General features: G+C 36.6%; 2 protein-coding genes across 3 annotated transcripts in view; both read right to left on the bottom strand.

Moving 5' to 3' along the window:
* The window catches only part of UCHL5 (ubiquitin C-terminal hydrolase L5), a 41,918-nt gene extending 20,474 nt beyond the window's left edge, over positions 1–21,444 (bottom strand). Inside the window, exons 1-3 of one of the 2 annotated variants that reach the window (XM_043567853.1) lie at positions 21,140–21,444; positions 12,584–12,647; positions 11,537–11,642 (exon numbers count right to left, since the gene is read on the bottom strand). In XM_043567853.1, the coding sequence (XP_043423788.1) occupies positions 11,537–11,642; positions 12,584–12,647; positions 21,140–21,215 (246 nt within the window). In that variant the 5' untranslated portion in view covers positions 21,216–21,444. The remainder of the gene's footprint in view (positions 1–11,536; positions 11,643–12,583; positions 12,648–21,139) is intronic. The other variant, XM_043567854.1, reaches the window with a different exon arrangement.
* On the bottom strand, positions 13,393–13,933 carry LOC122475766 (60S ribosomal protein L8-like). The gene has a single exon (XM_043567859.1). The coding sequence runs from the start codon at positions 13,842–13,844 to the stop codon at positions 13,404–13,406; it is 441 nt and encodes a 146-aa protein (XP_043423794.1). The 5' UTR covers positions 13,845–13,933; the 3' UTR covers positions 13,393–13,403.
* Positions 21,445–21,528: the final 84 nt, after the last annotated feature.

Below are 21,528 nucleotides of genomic sequence, written 5' to 3'. Positions count from 1 at the left end.
AATATCTTGTACTCAAAACTATCCCATAATTGACAAATAAGAAAAAAAGTAACAGGAAATCTAAAATCCAATTAATATTGCTGATTTATTTCAATATGTGTTTTGTTATGAATCACAGTTCTTTCATAAATTTGGATAAAAAATTTTAATGATTAAAAGAAATTTCATAAAGGTGGTTAACTAAAAACTTTGTTAAGACTCAGTGCCCCTTTATCTTGGACCAAAATTATGTGGGGTGAAATTATCTGGGAGTGGGCTGGTAGAAGTGAAGTCAGAAGAAGTTAAAATTTATACTCATTCACACATTCTTTCAAATTCACACATTAAAGATATACTACGTACCCAGTGCTAGATGCTGAGGCTCTAACAGACAGGCTCAACTACTACTATGACCTAAGGACTTGAAATCTGTAATCCATCACTTGAGAAACATTTTCTAAAGAATCAGAAAAAAAACTCCTTCCAAACTCACCAAATTATATACATTAAATGTGTGGTTTTTTGTATAATCAATCAAATCTCAAGGTTTTTTTTTAAAAGGTAAAAAAAAAACCGGCGGTTAATGATATTTATTCTTCGATGTTAATAATGATTCACACTGTCCACGATTTATTACAACTCATTCCGTGTGTATATGAAAAATAGTAATCGTGGTGTGCAGAAGTATAAAAATACCTTTCAGGGTTTACAAATGAGGTTAGCGCCACCAAGTGGTTATATTACATATAGTACAGAATTGCCAACATTTTGGAAAGAAAAAAAAAAAAAAAAAACTTAAAAAAGATGCCAGTCACTCAAATATTTACTAAGTATCTATAGTGTGCCAGACATTGTGGTAAGTGTGGCATGCACAGTGAACAAGACAGTTTAGAGAGGTTTTTTGCCTCATGAAACTCCCATAAAAATTACCTTATATACATCTATTTGGGAGAACTTTAACTTTAGTTCATGTCACAAAAAATTCATTGCAGCATAAATTATTTAGTCCCCAACTTCTTAAATCTTTAATTTTTAAATCTTTATCCTGGGTATTCTAATATGTGCTCTGGCTTGTAACACGTTTTCAAACAGAGTAGTAGAGTTTGACAGTAAAAGGAGGCTAGAGTAAGAGGTCACAAGCAGGGCTCCCCTGGAACCTGAAGAATTTGGTTTGAATTCCTTTGAGAGAACATATATTCTTTAGTTTGTCCAGACTCTTCCAATCCCTTTTCTTACACATGACCCGAGTCACACATGCACGCTGCCACCCTGACATTGCAGCCATGTGACCTGCAACCCCTGGACCAGAGAATAACTTCTTTTCAGAGCTGCTACAAAAGCATATAGTGGATGCTCAGAGAAATGCTCTTGAAATAGCGCATTATAAATGACCATCAAGCTTCACTGAGGTATAGCTATAAAATAAATTAATACATTTTCAATATTTATTTATAGTCAAGGAAAAATAAGGTTGAGAATAAAACCGTGACTTCCTAAAGAGAAGACGACTCTAGAAAAAAGACAAAACAAAGAAAGGATACAATAAATGTCCTGCCTGTGGAGAATTTAGGGAAAAAAAAAACCAAAACCCATACATGAAAAAGAGATGAGTAGAAAACCAAAATGATGAAGGAAGAAATAATCTTTAACTGAAGTATCAGAGGTTTCTCTATGAATGTAAAATTTTAATAGAGCTTTGAAAGCTTGACAGGACCCAGGGAACAGAGAAGGAAATTCATTCAGGGAAGCAAGAAGGGTGTGAGCAAAGAAACAAAGTGACATACATGGTGCCTTCAAGAGAGGAGCATGCTGGTTCGCATTAGTATGGCTGTAGTCGCCACAGGAGGATATTTGCTACCTAGAAAATCACTGACCTTGTGCAATTAGTAGTTTGCCCTAGGAATAAGAGATTTTTTCATGCTGAAATAACATAATCAAAATAGATTTTTTATTATGAAAGATTCAGCTTGATGATTTACAGCAAGGACTCAAGATGGCTGAAAACAGAAACAAGATCAGCTGGACTTCCACCCTACTACAGATAGGAAATAAAAGGTGATAGATTAATAGAGTACATAAAACCTCTATTACACAAATATGCTAGTCAGAATTCTGGGAGTCAGGAAAACAACTAAAAATAAGATTAAAAAGAACAGGGGAATACTAAGAACAACCATATGAAACACTTTCATAAAATTAAGTTAAAATGGAGAAATTTCAAAAGAAAAAAAAAATCTTACCAGAACTAAATCAAGAAGAAATAAGTAGCCTGAATAGCCTTTTAACTATTAAATTGAACCAGTAGTTAAAACATATACTCACAAAGAAAATATCAGGCCCAGATGGCTGTACAGGCCAATTCTATCAAAATATAAAGAAACAGCCCATCTAAATTTTATACAAATTCTTTGAAAAATAAAAAAAGAGGTAATTCCAACTCGTGCCATGAAGCCAGCAAATCCCTAATACTAAAATTAATCAAAGCCTTTACGAAAAAAGAAAATAACAAATGCAAAAATGCTAAACAAATACTACTGAATTAAATCTGACAGTGCATAACAAGAGAATACATCATGACCAACTGGGTTTATCCCAGATATGGAAGGATGATTTAATATTTTAAAAAGTCATTAACATAACTGACTGCATTTAACCTAAAGAAAATAAACATGATTATTTCAATAAGTACAGAAAAAGCATTTGAAAAAAAATTTAATAAAGACAACTTACTAAATTAATAACAGAACATCCTTACCTGAAAAAGAACATTTAAAAAATAAAAATAAAAACTAGAGTAAACATCATCCAGCACAAGAAAATGGTGAAAGTATTCCCTTTAAAATCATGATGATTTTACTGAAGGTCTTAGCCATGCAATAAGAAAAGAAAAATAAATTAGAGGCATAAGGATTTGAAAGGGAAAAACAAAACTGTTATTATTTGATATAATAATTTAAGAGAGAACCCACTCAAAAAAAAAAAAACCCAACAAATTATTAGAAATAATAGGAGAGTTTAGCAAGATAGCTAAATACAGTATTAAAACATAAAAGTGAATTGCCTTTTCATTTCACCAACACTGAACACCTAGAAAATGTAACTGAAGGGGAGCCTGTGTGGCGCAGTTGGTTAAGCGTCCGACTTCGGCCAGGTCACGATCTCACGGTCCGTGAGTTCAAGCCCCGCATCGGGCTCTGGGCTGATGGCTCAGAGCCTGGAGCCTGTTTCCGATTCTGTGTCTCCCTCTCTCTCTGCCCCTCCCCCGTTTATGCTCTGTCTCTCTCTGTCCCAAAATAAATAAATAAACGTTGAAAAAAAAAATTAAAAAAAAAAAAAAAGAAAATGTAACTGAAGAGAAGACAATTTATAATTGTAACAGAAATATCAATGAATTAGGATAAATCTAACAAATGAATTAGATGTAAAAGGCCTCTACAGAGAAAATAATGTAACATGTTAAAGATAATAAAGATCTAAATAGATAACATACTATGTTCATGACTTCATATGAAGATATACATTCTCCCCAAATTGTTATATTCAATGCTATTCCAGTCAAAATTTCAACAGAATGTTTCATACAACTTGATAAGATGCCTCTCAAATTTATATGAAGAGCATAGAGCCAAGAATAGAAGGATATTTCTGAAAAAGAGCAAAGAGAGGAGACAGGTCTATTAGATACCAGACCTTATGAAGAAGTGAAAAAAATTTAGACAGTGATATTGGCAGAGACAGACAAAGTGATCAATGGAACAGAGTACAGTCCAGAAAACACACACACACGTATGGAACTGATACACAACAGATGTGGCATGTCAGACAAATAGGGGAGACAACAGATGTTTCATAAATTGAGGATAGAAAAAAAATGATAATCCATATGGAAAAATATAAAATTGAACTCCTACTTCACATGATACACCAAAACCCAACTCCTGATGAATTATGGACATAGATGTCAAAAATTAAAATTTAAATACACAGGTCAATATCTTCTACAACCTCAGATAGATAACAATTTCTTAAACAAGGTACAAAAAGCACTGGCTCTAAAATATAAAATTCTATTCACCAAAAGACACCCAGAAAAAATAAAACAATAAGACGCTAACTTAAAGAAGTAATATCAAGAATACATAAACAACTCACACAAATCAAAAAAGAAGCACAACTAACCCCATAAAAATAAAAATAACTTCAACAGAAATTTCACAAAAGAAACAGTTAAGGCCACTAAGGATATGAAAACGCTTTCAACATGATTAAGTGACCAGGGAGATGTAAACCAAGACCACAATGAAGTACCATTTTAGAACAACATGGCCGGCAAAAATTAAAAAGGCCTGACAACACCACACATTGGAGTATGTGGCTACATAGTAATTCAGAGATTGCTAGTGGAAGTATAATTGCAGCTTTGATGTATTTATGTAGTCAACTCTACTTCTATATACAAGAGAAATTTGCACATTTACAACAGGAGACATGTACAAAAATGTTTATAGCCACGCAATTGACAATAACTCAAATGTAAAACTCAAATGCCCATCTAGGAAGAGAAAGCAAATAAACCCAGCATTTTCATGTAATTGATATCAAACAATATGCAAAATTAAGGAACTACTACTATGATTAACAACTTAAAGGAGAAACTTAATGATAGAATATTAAGTCAAAAGAGTAAGTCCCCCAAAATTACACAGATGTGAGAAATGAAATGAAATCAATCACTTATGTCAAAGGGTTGTAAAATGGAGCCAGGAGGCCATTAAGGAAATGGGCCTTAGGTATCCTCACGGGATAAAACCAGGAATTTTGAACTGGGCCAAAAGGCATAAATTCCAAGGACTCTGCCCAAACACCTGCAACTTTCTACAGTTAAAATTTGCTTAGTGATAGTCTTAGCAACCAATTATATTCAGCCAAGATTAGTTTTCTGTGAGCCAACACCAATCAAAATTCTTTGCAAACAACACAATAAGCATTAGTTTTGTTTTTTAAAACCCTTGGCTTTCATTCCTTAGGGGAACATGATTTGGGTTGCTACCCAAATCTACGCTCCCTGAATTGCAATTGAGACCCCAAATAAATGTTTTTATTTCAGCACTGCTTTTCTCAGTTGAGAAGTATGATACTTTTTAACTATTAAAAATTTTATATACACAGACCCTTTTTAGTATTACAATACATAAAAGGGAAAGCAAAGAAATAATATACCAAATTCAACATGAGGATTGCAATGGATGAAGGGAGGGAGGATGAGAGTTTTGCTGAACAATCAGTGAGAGAGAAGGAAATAACTAGATGAAGTTTGTTTGGGTAGTGAGTTCTTCAGTGCTTACTATATTACTTACAATAACCAAACAAAAGACAGGAGTCATGAGTGTGTGTCATCAATCAAGGAATGTCATAATCCCCTTCCACGTACCTACTATGTCTGCTGCTTTCATCTCCACATCCAACCCATTACCCATTAAGGCTGCTTCTTTATCATCCACTGAGTATTATTCAGATCTGTTCACATCCATCTCTACCACCAGTCTTTTATCTACTCTTGCATATACTTCTGCAAAAGCCTCCTGATTACTAGTCTAATATTCTATACTACCACCTTCTCCTCAAATGCATTCTCCACACTATGGCTACAGGGATCTCTTCTAAATAATAATCTGACTCTGTCACCCTTCTTTAAACACTTTAATAACCTTCTTTTACTCTTAGGATACAAACAGAAGTCTCAATCATGGCTTAAAATACCCTACATGATCTGAATTTTGTCAACATATGTGGCAGAAGGCTGATAGTTATTCTCTAATAACCACCTTCTCCTTCTTCCATATTCACAAAGTAACCCAATTTTTATCGGGGTTCATGAATGAACCTAGAATGAAGACAACTTTCCCACTCTCTTTTGCTGCTAAGAACAGCAATGTGACTAAGTTCTGGCCAGAGAAGTAAGCATGTGACATAGACAAATTCTAGAAAATGTTCATTAAAGGAGAAATGTGCTGTCCCCTTCTTGGTGTCTGGAATGTAGAATTGAGGTAGAATGGCGAAGGCTCCAATAATCATCTTGAGCCACAAAGTAATCTTTGGAATAGAATCCACACACAAAGGAACAACAACAACAAAAGAGCCTGTAATCTTGACAGTTCTTGGAAGTGAAAAACGTCTATTTCTTATAAGTCATTGTATCTCTACACCTAACTATACCCAATTCTGATTAACATATGCCCTGCTCAGCTCCATATCATATGCCATCCCCCTTCTTGCTATCTATACTCCAGTTATACTGACCTTCTTCTAGTACATTTTACTAGTTATTACTTCCTTTTGCTATAAAGCTGTTATTAATCTGGGATGATCCTCAACCTCTTTCCCCAGTTAATACCTACTTGAACTTTAGACTTCAGCTGAATTGTCACTTACGCAGAGCTTTCTCAGATCTCCTTGAAAAGGTCAAGTCCCATTGTTATATATAATAAAAAATTTAATCTTGCCCGAAGAGAGACCTTGCCTTTGCCCATGGCTCCTGGGAGGTATACTTAGCTCTTGAGAAGCCAGGCCCCGTAAGAACATCTTTGTTTACCTGAGGGATTTGGTCCACAAAGGCAGTCTAACACTGTGACTTAGGGTGGAATCTGGGGTCAACAATATCAGCTCAGCCTCCAGGGTGCCGGGAGACTGAGGTCAGCCACGTGGGTGGTCAACCGGGTCTGCGTGACTAAGGCCAAATAAAAACTCTGGATACCAAGAATTGGTTGAGATTCTCTGGATAACAATACTCTGCACATATTGTCACATATCATTGCCAGGAAAGTTAGTGCCATCTGTAACTACTGGGAGAAGACAACTGGAAGCTCTTAGCAAGGGACTTTCCCAGACTCTGCGCCATGTATCTCTTCCCGTGGCTAAATTTAATCTGTATTTTTCACTGTCATAAACCATAACAGTTTTCAATAAGGTCTATGAGTTTTTCTAGCAAATTACAGAAACTGAGGGTGGTCTTGGGGACCCCCCTAACTAAACGTGCAATTGCCAGAAGTGAGGATGGTTTGGGGACCCTGAACTCCATAGCCAGTGTTGGGAGTGAGCATAGTCTCACAGATTGTTCTCGAATTTTGCAATATAATATGGTCCTCATTTCACTCCAGGTAGCACTTATCACACCATAATTGTGCATTTCATTGATTAAGACCAATCTCTGCCACTAAACTCTAAGCATGTTGCAGGCAGGGATTATGACTGCATATCATTCTCCAAACACCTAGCACAGTAAGCAATCATCCTTTCCTGAAAGACTGAACAGACTAGAGTCAGACAAACCCAGTACCACTACGGCACAATCTTAGCAAGTAAATCAGTGAATTGGTAACAAGACAATGATGCTTTGTAGAGAAGTATTACCGAAATGTCATTCCTGGCATTCCTTAAACACAATTATAATTACTAGTAATTACAGTTACTACTTTATTTCTTCAGTGAACCATGTACATGCACACCTATAATTACAGCATATGAATGATTAGTTTAAGACGGCCAGGATTAGTATTACCTTTCTAAATTGATGCAATTCCATCCATAAATACCAAAAATATGTATTTAGTTAATATGTATGACCGTATCATAAATAAATGTAATTTTAATTATACTTTTAAAATTTCTAAAAATAGGAGACTCCTGGATAAAATCATTATTAGCTCTTGAAGCCTAGAATTAAGGATTATATTATTTATGTAATATAAAGTTTCTGGCATAGACTCATAGGAGGCATACACTAAAAAGACCAGAAGATATTATTGGGGAATTACAATTAAAAGATATTACTGGGGAATTACTGATAGGTCAGTTCAATAAGAACTGTTGACATAATATAGAACAAAAACCACCCAGGATTATTAGAAAATCACTAATCCTACACATTAATAAACATGGCAAGTATAATACAAATAAACCATTAAATTATAGTTAAAACAGAAATACAGAACTAGAAAAATATCAAGGAACTCCAGAAATTATAAATTGAAACTTTAGTAACATTTATTTTCTTTATAGAGCACTTTCTTTCACCTTAAAAATACCTAGACCTCTATAAATCAGACATCATTAATGTCTTACTGTTAGTGAATACCACTGTTAATTGTAATATTCTTAGAGATGAAGAACTCAGTCTACATTTATTGGATATCTACTATGTACCAGGAATGGTACGTAAAAATAAAATCCCAGACTCTTAGGTTCACAATTTAGTGTGGAAGAAATATAGCATGGAAGAAATTAAACACACACACACACACACACACACACACACACACAAATTTGGAAGAATATAAATGATTTTCAGTGGCTATCTCTGAAGCAGGGATTATAAAAGGGACTTTTATTTTCTATATTATATATTTATAATGCTTCAATTTTATAAAATGAGTGCATATTTTTATATACCTTAAAAAATAAAAAATGTCTTTAAAAGGAGAAAAAAACACCTGAAGGACTTTTAAAATTGTCTGTCCCCTACTTTTTCTCTACTATCTAGATCTTGAAAATCAAACTGTGGTTTTAAAATTATAATAATTGTCAGACACAAATATTAGTACATTAGTAGTACAGAAGTACACAAATATGATATACAAATTATTTGTGTTAGGGGAAGAGTTAGAAACTCAAAATATTGATCACTAAGAGATTAAATAAATTGTAGGACATTTATACCAAGAATACTTTTAAAGAGTCAGTGTTGTGATGTGGTTGAGAGCAGACACTTCAGAGATATAGTGCCCAGGTTTGCACATCAACTCTGCCAATGACTAGCTGCTTAACTTGGGCAAGTTTCATAATCTCTCTGGGACTCAGTTTCCACATTTGTGAAATAATAAGGAATCTGTAAAAACCACAGTGTTATTGAGGATCAACTACTACAAACAAATTAATAATAAAAAAAAAATAATACATATCGGGGCACCTGGATGGCTCAGTTGGTTAAAGCATCAACCCTTGATTTCAGCTCAGATCATGATCCCATGATTCCTGGGCTCAAGCCCATGTCAGCGCAGAGCCCTTTTGAGATTCTCTTATTCCTCTCTCTGCCCCTCCCTCAGCTTGCACACATGCTCTTTCTCTTTCTCTCTCCCTTTCTCTCTATCTCTCTGTCAAAACAAACAAATAAACACTTAAGGGGAAAAAAAAAAAAAAAAACCTCATGTGACCTCAGGAAAATAAGTTAATTTCTCCAGGCTTCAATTTCTTCATCTGAATTTCTTCATCTGTGACATGAGGATAACAACCTCACAGAGTTGTTGCAAGGATTAAATAAACAATATATCTAAAGCACAATATCTGCTACCCAATAAGAATGATAAATGTTGGCTACTGTTGGCATAGTTATCATTATAGTTCTTATTAAGAAGAGACACGCCTTGTCTTGTTGACCATTATATATACCTAGTACCTAATACCTAGCACAAAGTGCTCAATAACGACTTGTTGACTAAATGAATGAGTCAAACTGTTAAAAGTAGTTGGTAGAAATGGGTGTAGGATTACAAAGATATTCACTTTTATCACTATGTATTTCTGTAGTTTAAGTTCTATCATAAAAAAAAAAACAACACAATAATGTTTTCTTAACCTGTAAAGTAAAAGCATGACAGTGTTAATTTCTCTAAAAACACTCAATTTTAAAAAGTTGGGGGGAAATGGAAAGAAGTAGTAAAAGAAAAAGGGAAAACAAGTTACTACGTGGAATAGCAAAGCCTTGAGCTAAAGTGCAGTAATGAGAATTAGCACTTTTATTTTTCGACCTTTCTAAAGGTTAAACAGATTATCCTAAGCAATTTTTTGAGTCTCAGAAATAAGTGCAATTTTCAAACAAGTGCAATTATACTTAGCTTAGTTTTCAATATCAAACCTGTCTTACTTACTCTCTGTTTTCCAAACAATGGACCAGATAGATATACGGCAGCACCTAATACTAAACACTTCACTGTATGTCCTGGAACAGCCCTTGTCAAGTGTGGTCCATGGAAGCCTGGGAATTCCTAAGACCCTTCTCAAGATGTTCATGAGCTCAAAATCATTTCTATGGTAATTCAAAGACAGTCCTTGCCTACTTCCCTGCTTTCATATTTGCACTGATAGTAAAATAGCAACCAATGGTAGATAATACTGCTGGTATTTTAGCACCAATCTAGGCAGTGGCATTAAACTGTTTCACTGACACAGATACACAGTTTAAAAAAAAAAAAAAGCCAATTTTACTGAAGACTGTCTTTAATGAAGCAGTAAAAGTTATTTTTATTAAATTCTGACCTTGGAGTACAAGTCTTTAATAGTCTATCAAATGAAATACGTAGCACAAATTAAAGCACTTTCTGCTGCAAACCAAAACATGCTAATCATTTCAAGGAAGGGCAGTGGTATGATTGTTTTGAGTTGTGAGTTAAGTTGGCTGCTTTTAACATCTTGGAACATCATTTTCACTTGAGAGCACAAATGGAAGACAAATACGGTTTTTCAGACAGGGCATGTGGCAGATATTTTTCTCAGAATTGTGTAAAATGAGTCTGTTACTTCAAGAAAAAAACCTGACAGTATTTATTGTCTTGATAAAATTTAAACTTTCAAGTGAAAACTAGAATTTGGTATGACTTAGATCCTCCATTGTGAGTTTAAAAGTTTCCTGATACTTAACAACTTTTCTAATTCTACAGATGGTAATATTAATACATGTGACTTGTTGATAAGGTATGTAAACAAATGTGGCAACATTCAGAAGATCTGTAGAAGTCGGTGAATATTTGAAATGACCAATGCACAACGTTGCTGAATGCTGAATGAGTATAAGATCCATTTGCAGAGAAAGATAAACCAAAAAAAATTTAATATAACAAAGAACAAAGTTTACTGATTTCAGATTTAAAAGTTTCAGATTTCACATTTAAAAAAGAAACATTTTTAGAGTTTTGATATAATATCAAAGAATAGAATTCTCTGAAAAATATTATTAAAATACTCCTCCCTTTCCAACTACATATGTGTGAGACTGAATTTTCTTCATATACTTCAACCAAAAACAGAACAAAACAAAAACACTGCAAGTAGGAGTATAAAGAAGTAGATAGGAGAATCTAGCTATGTACTATTAAGACAGACATTAGATTTGCAAAAACAATATTTATAATTTGCAAAATATTTACAATTTGCAAAAACAACATAAAATGCAAATGTAAAACTTCTTGCTAATTTTGTTTTGGTAAATGTGATTATATTTCATTTAAAAATGTGTTATTTATGTTATCATGTAATACATTTGTCATTTTTAAATCAGTAAGTAACTCTCAAATGCCTTAGTCTTAATGTCTAATATAATAAATATTGATAAATATAATCCACATAAACAGAGAAGCTCTTGGAGACCTCAATAATTTTTAAGAACGTAAAGGGATCCTAAGGCAAAAAAGTTTGAGGACTACTATACCAAAGACACAAAAGTGAAATACAGTTCTTTTTATCAAAAGGATTGCTCTCAAGACTTCAGAGTATCCGAGGACCATACCTGCTTGGCAAAAAATATTGTGTCAAGTCTGGAGTCCTGAACTACAGAGCCTGCTGGTTCTTCTCCTGGCTGCCACTTGAAAAGAAAAATTAACCCATGAACTGGCCTACAAAAGAAAGTACAAATTAGTGGCACCAAACCTTTCTTGTTTTTTAACACACAGTCAATACATCACATTTCAGTCAGTTACTTACCAAATATATTGCGAATGAAGTAAGTTTGAGAAATTTTTTAAAGATTTCTATTGTTATTCATTGTCATTAAAATGTTGCCTAAGACAAGGCTAATAAACCTTAAAATTACATCAGGTAAAACAGAATTATAATGAAAGGTTTATTCTCAAATCTGGATTTTCACTTCTACCTTGTATCACCTCTCTTAAAAACTGAAAATAAGAACATAGCAAAACTAAAAGAAGCAGTTAACCCTATACTGAATTCCAATATAGATGAATAAACCCTACTCCTCGTCATATTCCAAGAATCCAACAACTCTCCCTCCAAAGAAAATTTCCCTAGTCCTCCATTTGCAATACAGGGTCCATTCTTACGGGCACAAGGTTGGGGATAAGAAGAGGCTCACAAGTCAGAAGCATGGGAGAAAGGAAGAAACTTCCTAGCATCTACATTTGGAATCTGAACTTTAACCTCACCAAGAAGCAAGGCAATAACACACAGACAGATTCTGAATTACTATTAATATATGCTATGTACTAAATATGCTTTGTAGACTAATATTCAGGTATTCACATTTTTAATGTGAAAATGTGTTCTGTCTTCTAGTCCTATTGATGTATAAGTGAATATTATAATAAATTAATCAACCATCTTGATATGGAATTACAGAGACTTAGTTTTTAATCCCTTGCAAGTTACTTATATGAGTCTCAGGTCTTGATTATGATATGAGAGTAATAATACCTCTCTCACAAGATGGAAAAAAGACTTAAGGAGATGACATATTCATCCTACTGTAATCCAAGTAAAATAGACAACAATCTGCTTAAAGTACAGACATTATTTTTAACACAACTAAGATAATACTTACTTTAATTTTTCAAAATTCTCAGGCTCTAAACTCCATATTTCTTCTACTTGGGCTCCTCGGCAACCTGAAATAAGAAATTATTTCTTCAGAAAACAAAATAACTCATTTTTTCCTTCACCATTAAATAAAATACTAACTGAAAGGAATGTACATTTAGGGGCCATGAGACATGACAAATTAAAATGGTAAAACTGATAAAGCTCACAGACAAATCCTTTTAATTCCTTTACTATTTCCTAATTATTTATAATGGGAGTATATTACTTTTACAATTGAAAGAGGTTTCAAGTTTATTTTCACTGAAACACCACCCCGACTTCTCAGTCCCTCTCAATCTGTCTCTTTTACAATCCACTCTTTCTACTCAATTGCTGTTTCCCTTTTACTTACACTTTTTTTTTAAGTGGTAATAAATAACTACCACTTACCAGTGACTTTCATATCACATATTTAGCTCTGACCCTTTCCCTAAATTCCAATTCTATACTTTTTATTTATTTTATTTTATTTTATTTTCAACTACCTCAGAGTCCGCCAAACATACCCTTCCTTAGGACAGTGGTTCCCAATCAGGGAAACTTTTCTTGTCCCTTGCCTCCCTAAGAAAGGTTTTATAATGTCTGAAGACATTCGTCACAACTGTCACCAGTGGGAAGGCCTTGCATCTAGTGGACACAGGCCAGAGATGCTAAACATCCTACACTGCACAAGACAGCCAAACAGCAAAGAATTATCTGGCCCAAAATGTCAACACTGCCAAGACTAAGACACCCCACTCTAGTAGTACATATCAGAGTAACAGTCCCTAGTTTTCTTTCTCCTACACAGTCTTGGTTCCCCGCAGACGCCCGGTCCGGCGGGCAGCAATAAGACCCACTTTGCGGCCAGCAGGAGCATCTCTGTGGATAGTAGAGGGTTTGCCAATGTGCTGGTGGTTGCCACCTCCAAAAGGATGCTCCACGGGATTCATGGCCACACCACGCACACGTGGCCAACAATTCCTGTTTGCCTTATACTTGTGGTAAGCACGCCCAGCCTTCAGAATGGGCTTGTCAATGCGGCCACCTCCAGCCACCACACCAACCACAGCTCTGTTGGCTGAAGAAATTACTTTCTTTGAGCCGGAAGGCAGCTTCACTTGAGTCTTCTTGGTCTCTGGATTGTGGGAGATGACAGTGGCGTAGTTTCCGGAGGCTCGGGCCAACTTGCCCCGGTCACCAGGCTTCTCCTCCAGACAACACACAATAGTGCCCTCAGGCATAGTGCCCACCGGGAGCACATTGCCTATGTTGAGCTGGGCCTTCTTGCCGCAGTACACGAACTGGCCAGTAAGAGGCTGGCCTCAAAAATGCCACGGTTTGCATCCCAGCTCCTCCATTTACTAGCTATATAACCAACCTCTCTGTTCCCATATTCATGGAGTTGTTGTGAGGAATAAATGAGATAATTTTGTATGCATGAGATACATTTAATACAGTGCCTGGCACACTCTAAGGGTTTACTAAATGTTAGCTAGTATCATCAAAATACAAAAAAAACAGCCATATTTACCAGTGCCTTCTATGTGTAAAGTGCTTTAAATGCATTTTCTCTAATCACTGCAAGGCAAGTATTATACAGAAGAGGGTTAGGGATGTTAAGTGTCTTGCCTAAATTCACTACAGCTAGTATATACAAAAAAAAAAAAAAACTAATTAAAATCCACATCTGGTTCCAAAGTCTGGACAGTTTTTAATATTCCAGATTATTGTCAAGTAAAAGCTAGAGAAGCCTTTGGCCTATCTGGAAAAAAAAAAAAAGAAGTTACAAAAAAAATTCAGTCAACCAACTACATGACTTTGGGCATTCATACCATTCCAGGACTCAATTTGTTATATTCAGCAACTATCTATTAAGAATTCACTCTTGTATTAAAGATATATATACAAGGAGAGTTACTAGGCTGTTTGTAGTAGAAAACATCTTGATAGACATTTACATATAGGAAGCTGGGGGAAAGAACTTACAAATGTAAACCTGTATTTATGAGCATTGAAAAGGGCACAAAAGGACACTAATGCAATTGTTAACACTGGTTACTGCTATTGGAAATCAATTGTAAAAAGGCCAAACATTAAAACATAGTATACTAAAAGAACAAAAGTCCACTGCATAAAAGTGTCCCCAAATCTTTTGCACGGGTAGAATTTCAAGTGATCACGCCTGTTTAAACAACTTTAAGCTAAACAAACACACAACTTTTGGGGTACAAAAAACATACTACTCAACTCTTAATACCTATCTCCTTATATACATTCAGTATCTAATAATTCCCTTATGTACATTCAATTTCAAATAATGCATGGTATAGGAAAGAGAAGCAATGATTCAAGAGGCCTGGTTCCAATCCGAGCACTGCCTTAAAGTTCTTAAACTTGAGCAAGAACATAATGTCCTAGAGCCTCACTTTCCTCATGTATAAAACAAGAATACTTCCTGCTTCATCCAATCCACACAATTCTTGTGAGGTATACATTATCAAACACTAAATACAAAGAATCACTTAATGCAGACTCCCTAACATATATTAAGTAAAAAGGTGGGTGTGGGGAGAAGGCTTTAAAAAGTTAACAAAATGCTGGTATTTTACAAATACCTTTTATGTGCCAAGCATGGTACTAGGTCCTGGCATGGACAGAAAATAATAAACAATAGTCGCAATACTTAAGAACTTCACAACTAAGGGGAGCCTGGCTGGCTGGGTCAGTAGAGCATGTGACTCTTGATCTCAGGGTCCTGAATTCTAGCCCCACGTAGTGGGTAGACTTTATTTAAAAATAAACAAAACAAAACTTCACAACCAGTAGGAAACAGGTATATACAACTCAAAGTGCAGCATGCATAACATGCCTATGAGAGGTACACCAGAGAGCCTTCTGGAAGTTAAGAAGCAGGAGAGATCATTACTATCCTTGCTGATCAGAGCAACTTTCATGGATAGTTGAACTAGGTCTTAAACAGGATTAACATAGGATTTGTCATCCAAACCAGGACTCTGCTCCAAAATGAAAGGAAGTACTGAAATGAAAATGTTTGAGATATTTGTGTATTGACTAACACATTTGTATTATGATACTGGTGGCTCTGTAAAATAGTTCTATTCAAAAACTAATTTCAAAAATAATTTTCTTTAAAATACACCTGGAGCTTTTCTCCTGAAGAAAAATAACTCTGGGAGGGCCCTCTGTTGCCAATGCTTTAAATTTAAATGTAATGCTATCTTCCAAAAGTTTTGACAATTTGTTATTCCCCTAACCTCACCAAATCTACGAGAAGTAAAGACATGGCCCTGGCTTCTACACCTCCTACAAAAAATAGTCCCAGATATCATCCCTAACCATGTCATTCAATGGTATGGACAAATGTCTTTTAGTTAGTGATGTCACCAAGTAGGAAAATCTGCATTGTGGACAATCACCCCAAAAACAAGGACTAGACTCAAATATTTGTGAACCCCAAACTGGAGAGCTGTGAATTTGTATCCCTAATGAGAAGGCTCCATTTTGGGGTCCTCAACAATTATAAGCAATACTTGCTTCTAAGCATACTAGATGCACTCTCATAAGTATACTTTGACTTTCTGTATGAAAGCCAAGCATTAACTTGCCTCTCTCCTCCAAACAAGGAAACATGTACCTCAGGAGAACTCCTAACAGAGCTTCATGTCAAGGAAACACTATATTGGCCCCAAAAGTCATTCAGATTTGTCTCAACTCCTGGGCCAGAGTTGTTGTGAATGATGGAATTCTGCAAGACTCCCTCCTGGCAAGCCCAGGAGTCTGTGCAATTACTACCTATACCTGAATTATGGCCTTCAGCCAAGATGAAAGGTCAAAACAAAAACTTAAGGAGAAAGCCACTGCTTTCTAATGTAAACACAATAAGAGATAAATTAAACAGATTCGGTACCAGCTCTGTGGGTCAGGTCAGATTAATCAGAGAAGCTGAAGGTTTGGCATGTTTGGGGTAGAAAGGAAAAATGGATTTTATTGGGAGACAACTCTCAATGAGTTTCTCCTGTTTCTGCTTATCTTCTGGGAGGAGTTCTGGACTATCTTTTCAAGGATGTTATTTCAATAAACAGACTTAAAAGATAGATAATGTCTCCCCCTGGTGCAAAGACAAGACTTACTTGCTGTCCATAGTATCTTCCTAAAGCCAAAGGCCGAGCAGTTTTGCTAGCAGCCTCTTTAATAAAATTAGAAGTTCCCTAAACTCAGGGTTCCTTAGCTATGACACAGACCCATGTGTGCAACATCCACCTCTATCTACTGCCACTCCCATGGACTTGTAGGGCAAGGGATCCAATGCAAATGTGAATCTCCTGTTGCCTACTGTGCCAAGGCTAATACATAATACAGTCTTTTATCTCTTTATCAATATATCAATACAATCCTTTATAATATAAACAGGCTAACTTGTTAGCTGGCAAACAGGGTAAAATATAATAGCACATATTTCTTAACAGATGTTGGATTTTATCAAATGCTTTTTGTGTCTATTAAGATAATCATATAGGGGCGCCTGGGTGGCTCAGTTGGTTGAGCGTCCGACTTTGGCTCAGGTCATGATCTTGTGGTCCGTGAGTTCGAGCCCCGCGTCGGGCTCTGTGCTGACAGTTCAGAGCCTGGAGCCTGCTTCCAATTCTGTGTCTCCCTCTCTCTCTGCCCCTAATCCACTGGCATTCTGTCTCTGTCTCTCTCAAAAATAAATAAACATTAAAAAATTTAAAAAAAAAAGATAATCATATAGTTTTTTGGGTTTTTTTGTGTGTGTTACTTTGGTGAATCACATTGAATCCCAAATATTAAACCAACACTGAATTCCTAGGATAAACCCCACTCAGTCATGACATATTGTCCATTTAATAGATTATTAGATTTGATTTACTAAAATTCTGTTTAGAATTTTTGCATTTATGGAGCGCCTGAGTTGTTCAGTCAGTTAAGCATCCAACTTTGGCTCAGGTCATGATCTCATGCCTCAAGGGTTTGAGCCCGCATCCGGCTCTGTGCTGACAGCTCAGAGCCTGGAGCCTGCTCTAATTCGGTCTCCCTTTCCCCACTCATGCTCTATCTGTCTCTCTCTCTCTCTCTCAAAAATAAATAAACATCAAAAAATATATTTTTTTAAGAATTTTTGCATTTATGTTGATGATGGAGTTAGGTCTGTAGTTTCCTTTTCTTGTAATGTCTTTTCTGTATTGGGTGTTAGGATAATGATGGCCCTCAGAGAATATTGGGAAATATTCCTTCCTCTCCATTTTTTCTGGGAAAAGTTTGTATAAAATTGGTATTACTTAATCCTTAAATATTTGAAATAATATACCAGTGAAGCAATTTTGGCTACAGTTCTCTCTGTGGGAAGATTTTAAGTTACAATTTCAATTTATTTAATAAAGTAAGGCTATACTGGTTATCCATTTCTTCTTGTATAAGCTTTGGTAATTTATGTCTTTAAAGATATTTATACATTTCACCCAAGTTGTCAAATTGATTGGCATAATAATGTTTAGAATATTCCCTTATTATCTTTTTAATCTACAGAATCCATAGTGGTATCATCTTACTCCTAATATTGGTCATTGTGTCTCCTCTACTTTTTCTTTTCCTTTATTTTTTATTTTTTATTTTTAAGATTTTATTTTTAAGAAATCTCCATACCCAACATGGGGCTTGAACTTACAACCCTGAGACCATGAGTTGCATGCTCTACTGGGGCACCTGGGTCGCTCAGTGGGTTGAGTGTCTGACTTCAGCTAAAGGTCATGATCTCATGCTTGATGAGTTCAAGCCCCACACTGGGCTAGCTGCTGTCAGCCTGTCAGCACACAGCCAGCTTCGGATCCTCTGTCCTCCTCTCTCTGCCCCTTCCTGGCTTGCATTCTGCCAAAAATAAATAAATATTTAAAAGAGTTTCATGCCCTACCAACTGAGCCAGCCAGGTGCCCTTTTCCTCTCTTTTTTCTGACCAGGCTGACTTGGGGTTTGTCCATTTTATTGATCTTTGACAAACCAGCTTTTAGTTTCATTGATTTTCTCCACTACTTTTCTCTTTTCTGTTTCACTAATTTCAACTCTGATCTTTATTATTTCCTTTCATCTGCTTACTTCAGGTTTCATTTGCTCTTTTTTCTAGTTTCTTGAAATGAAAGCTGGGGTCTTGAAATGAAAGCTGGGAAAAGTAAATGCAGTCCCTGCTATTCCATCCTGGCTGGAAACAGAAGTTTATAGCTTCTGTTTTTAATTGGTAGACCATCATAGTTTGTTTTGGTGCATTCATGAATTATGTATGTGCCACACCAATTAAAAGTATGTGTCTGCTCCATCAGTTTCTTAATAAGGATTTTGTTTTACCATGATGCTATAGTCCACTAAAATTTGTATTTATATATTCACTGACTCCACAAATAATTTCCCTTCCAATGAACTGCCTTTTAAAATAAATTTACATTTGCATTCAGAACACAGTAAGATTGTCCACTTTTGAAAGAATGAACTTCAAAAAATTTTTTTAAAGCCAAGAACTGGCTAAGAAAAAAATGGAAATGATTGAAATACACTTGTTTTCTCTTTGAAACTATCTGATGATGATATACAACTACCATCATTTAACTTTTTGCAACATTTTTCTGCTAATGTGGCCAATCCATTAATAGCAATTACTTTTAATTTGTGGTAGTGTAAGACGACGCAGTTACATATTCTTTTATGCATGACTTTTATAATCATTTTCAATTCTAAGTTTTCTATACGTATGGGACTGAAGCAATAACTGTTAATGGAGTGGATTAATTTAAAAACAAACTTGCCTAGTATAGTATTTCTTAAAGTTAACTTTACTATGTCATAATAGCTAAGGTTTTAAAGGTAAGTTTTATGGCTAAACCTACAGACATCTCAAACTCAATGTCCAAAACTGAATTTTCTCATCCATCAAGCCTGTTCTCTTATACTTCACCTGCCATTCAAGCTAGAAACTATGGAGTCATTTTCCCCTTTTCCCCTACATCCAGTCAGTCAGCAGTCCTATTGATTTAAACATAGCAAAATTATTGCAATTACCTCCTCCTCTTTAACCTATTAGTTTATGTCAAGCTAATCACCTGACTCCAACCATTTTAAGAGACTTCTAGCTTCTCTGGCTTCATTCCACTCCACCCTGCACACTACACTTGGTAAGCCTTTTTTAATTATAAAAATGTCATTTCAGCATTCCATTATCTTTGACAGTTAAGTCCCCAGTAACCACAGGGCAGTCCAAACTATACAACTCAGCAAACAATCTAGCCTCAGTTTACTTTTCAACTTCAGATTGAAATATTCCTCTGGTCTGTCACATACATTTTTAGTCACTTTGCTAGGTGTTTCCTATGCCATATACTTTAACATTACTACTGTTTATGTTTTTCCTTCTGCCTGTGCTCTTCCATGACCTGTGTTCCCGTTACATTCTATACACACTCTAACACAGCAATTAATACACCATATTAGTTGGAGTGTCAGCTCTTTAGAGGAGCACTCGTGGTTCATTCACAATGAAAATTCCCAAACCCTCCCAGTGTGCCTATGAACATACGCTTGATAGGTAAACATACGTAGGTAAGCAAACGTAGGTAAACATATTCTTGATAAATTATATTCCAAACATTCAGCTATGTACGATAGTATCTATATCAACGTTTAATTTTCATCTCCAGTACAAGTTTTAACATAATAGCTAGAATTAATAATACTTGGAAAAAAAAAAAAAACGTAGCCATAAAAATAAACTTACTGCCCAAAGAAAAGGATGGGAACAAGAAGGGCAGGAAAGGATAAAAAGTCAAATATGCTGACTATTTAGGATGTAAGACAAGGAACACAGCCAGAAAAAAAAAAAAAGCTGAGGAAAGCATGTGGCCTCTGGTCTAGAGCACTAGCTCAAGAAACCACTTTACCGGAAGCCAAAAAACGATCAGGGAGAATAACCAGCGAAGTGGCTCGTCAGTCCCACGCAGTGAGCCTGTGGGAACATCCGCAGAACTAATCACACACTCAAGGTGTTCGGCTTTGAGTAACTAGAATCTCGGGTTCCTGCGCGGCTTGGGCCATATACCCTACCGTGGAGGAGGCACACCCTAGGTTTTCTTGCAGAACTGATGGCCCGAGACGTGCACCTGGGCACACCTGCCGGGTATAGGGAGCGCTCCGCAGAAGAGCGATGGTAGAAAGGGAAAGATACACACGGAAGGGCGGGGGCGGGGGGAAGCGCTCCAGTCAATTAAGCAAGTAACTGCCGAATCCTGATGATACGACAGTGCACAAGGCAGATACGATCCCTGCCCTCGTGATGTGGAATCACTGCGGAAACGCGACTGCCCAGGACTGAGACGGGGACGAGAGCCCTCCGCGATCCAGGTTTCCAGAGTCGCTTCCCTTCAGACGCGAGGCGGCGGTGACCGCGGAGAACCACTCTATGCCCAGCCTGGGCCTCCTCCCGTGACCCCCGGCCCAGGACGGTCCCCTTGGCTCTCACCGAATCCTTTAATGAGCTCGGTGAAGACCCCGGGGTCGCTTTCCATGAGGCACCACTCCCCGGCATTGCCCGTCATGGCCCCGGCCACACACCGCCCCGCTCCACCTAAGGCTCTGGCCGCCCCCCGCACCAGATGCCGCCGGGCACTGATCTCGGCAAACCCGCCGCTGAGCTCGTCAACCCCACGTCACCCCGCCTACTTCCCGACAGCCTCCGGGCGCCGTCACCTGCAGCGCGACTAAGCGCGGGAGGACGCTCTAGCCACCCAAGAGACAGTGAAACTCTTCCTAGGCCGTGCAGGACCCGTAGCGGATTCGGAAGGGGCCGGGGCCTAAGAAGAAAGGGCGGGGACTCAGTACGCCGGAGGAGGTAACATCCGGGATCCTCGC

The sequence above is a fragment of the Prionailurus bengalensis genome, chromosome E4 (genome assembly GCF_016509475.1).
Source record: "Prionailurus bengalensis isolate Pbe53 chromosome E4, Fcat_Pben_1.1_paternal_pri, whole genome shotgun sequence".
In the NCBI taxonomy this organism is placed as follows: domain Eukaryota; kingdom Metazoa; phylum Chordata; class Mammalia; order Carnivora; family Felidae; genus Prionailurus; species Prionailurus bengalensis.
Note: the sequence above shows the minus strand (reverse complement) of the source record. Positions and strands in the feature narration are given on the sequence as shown.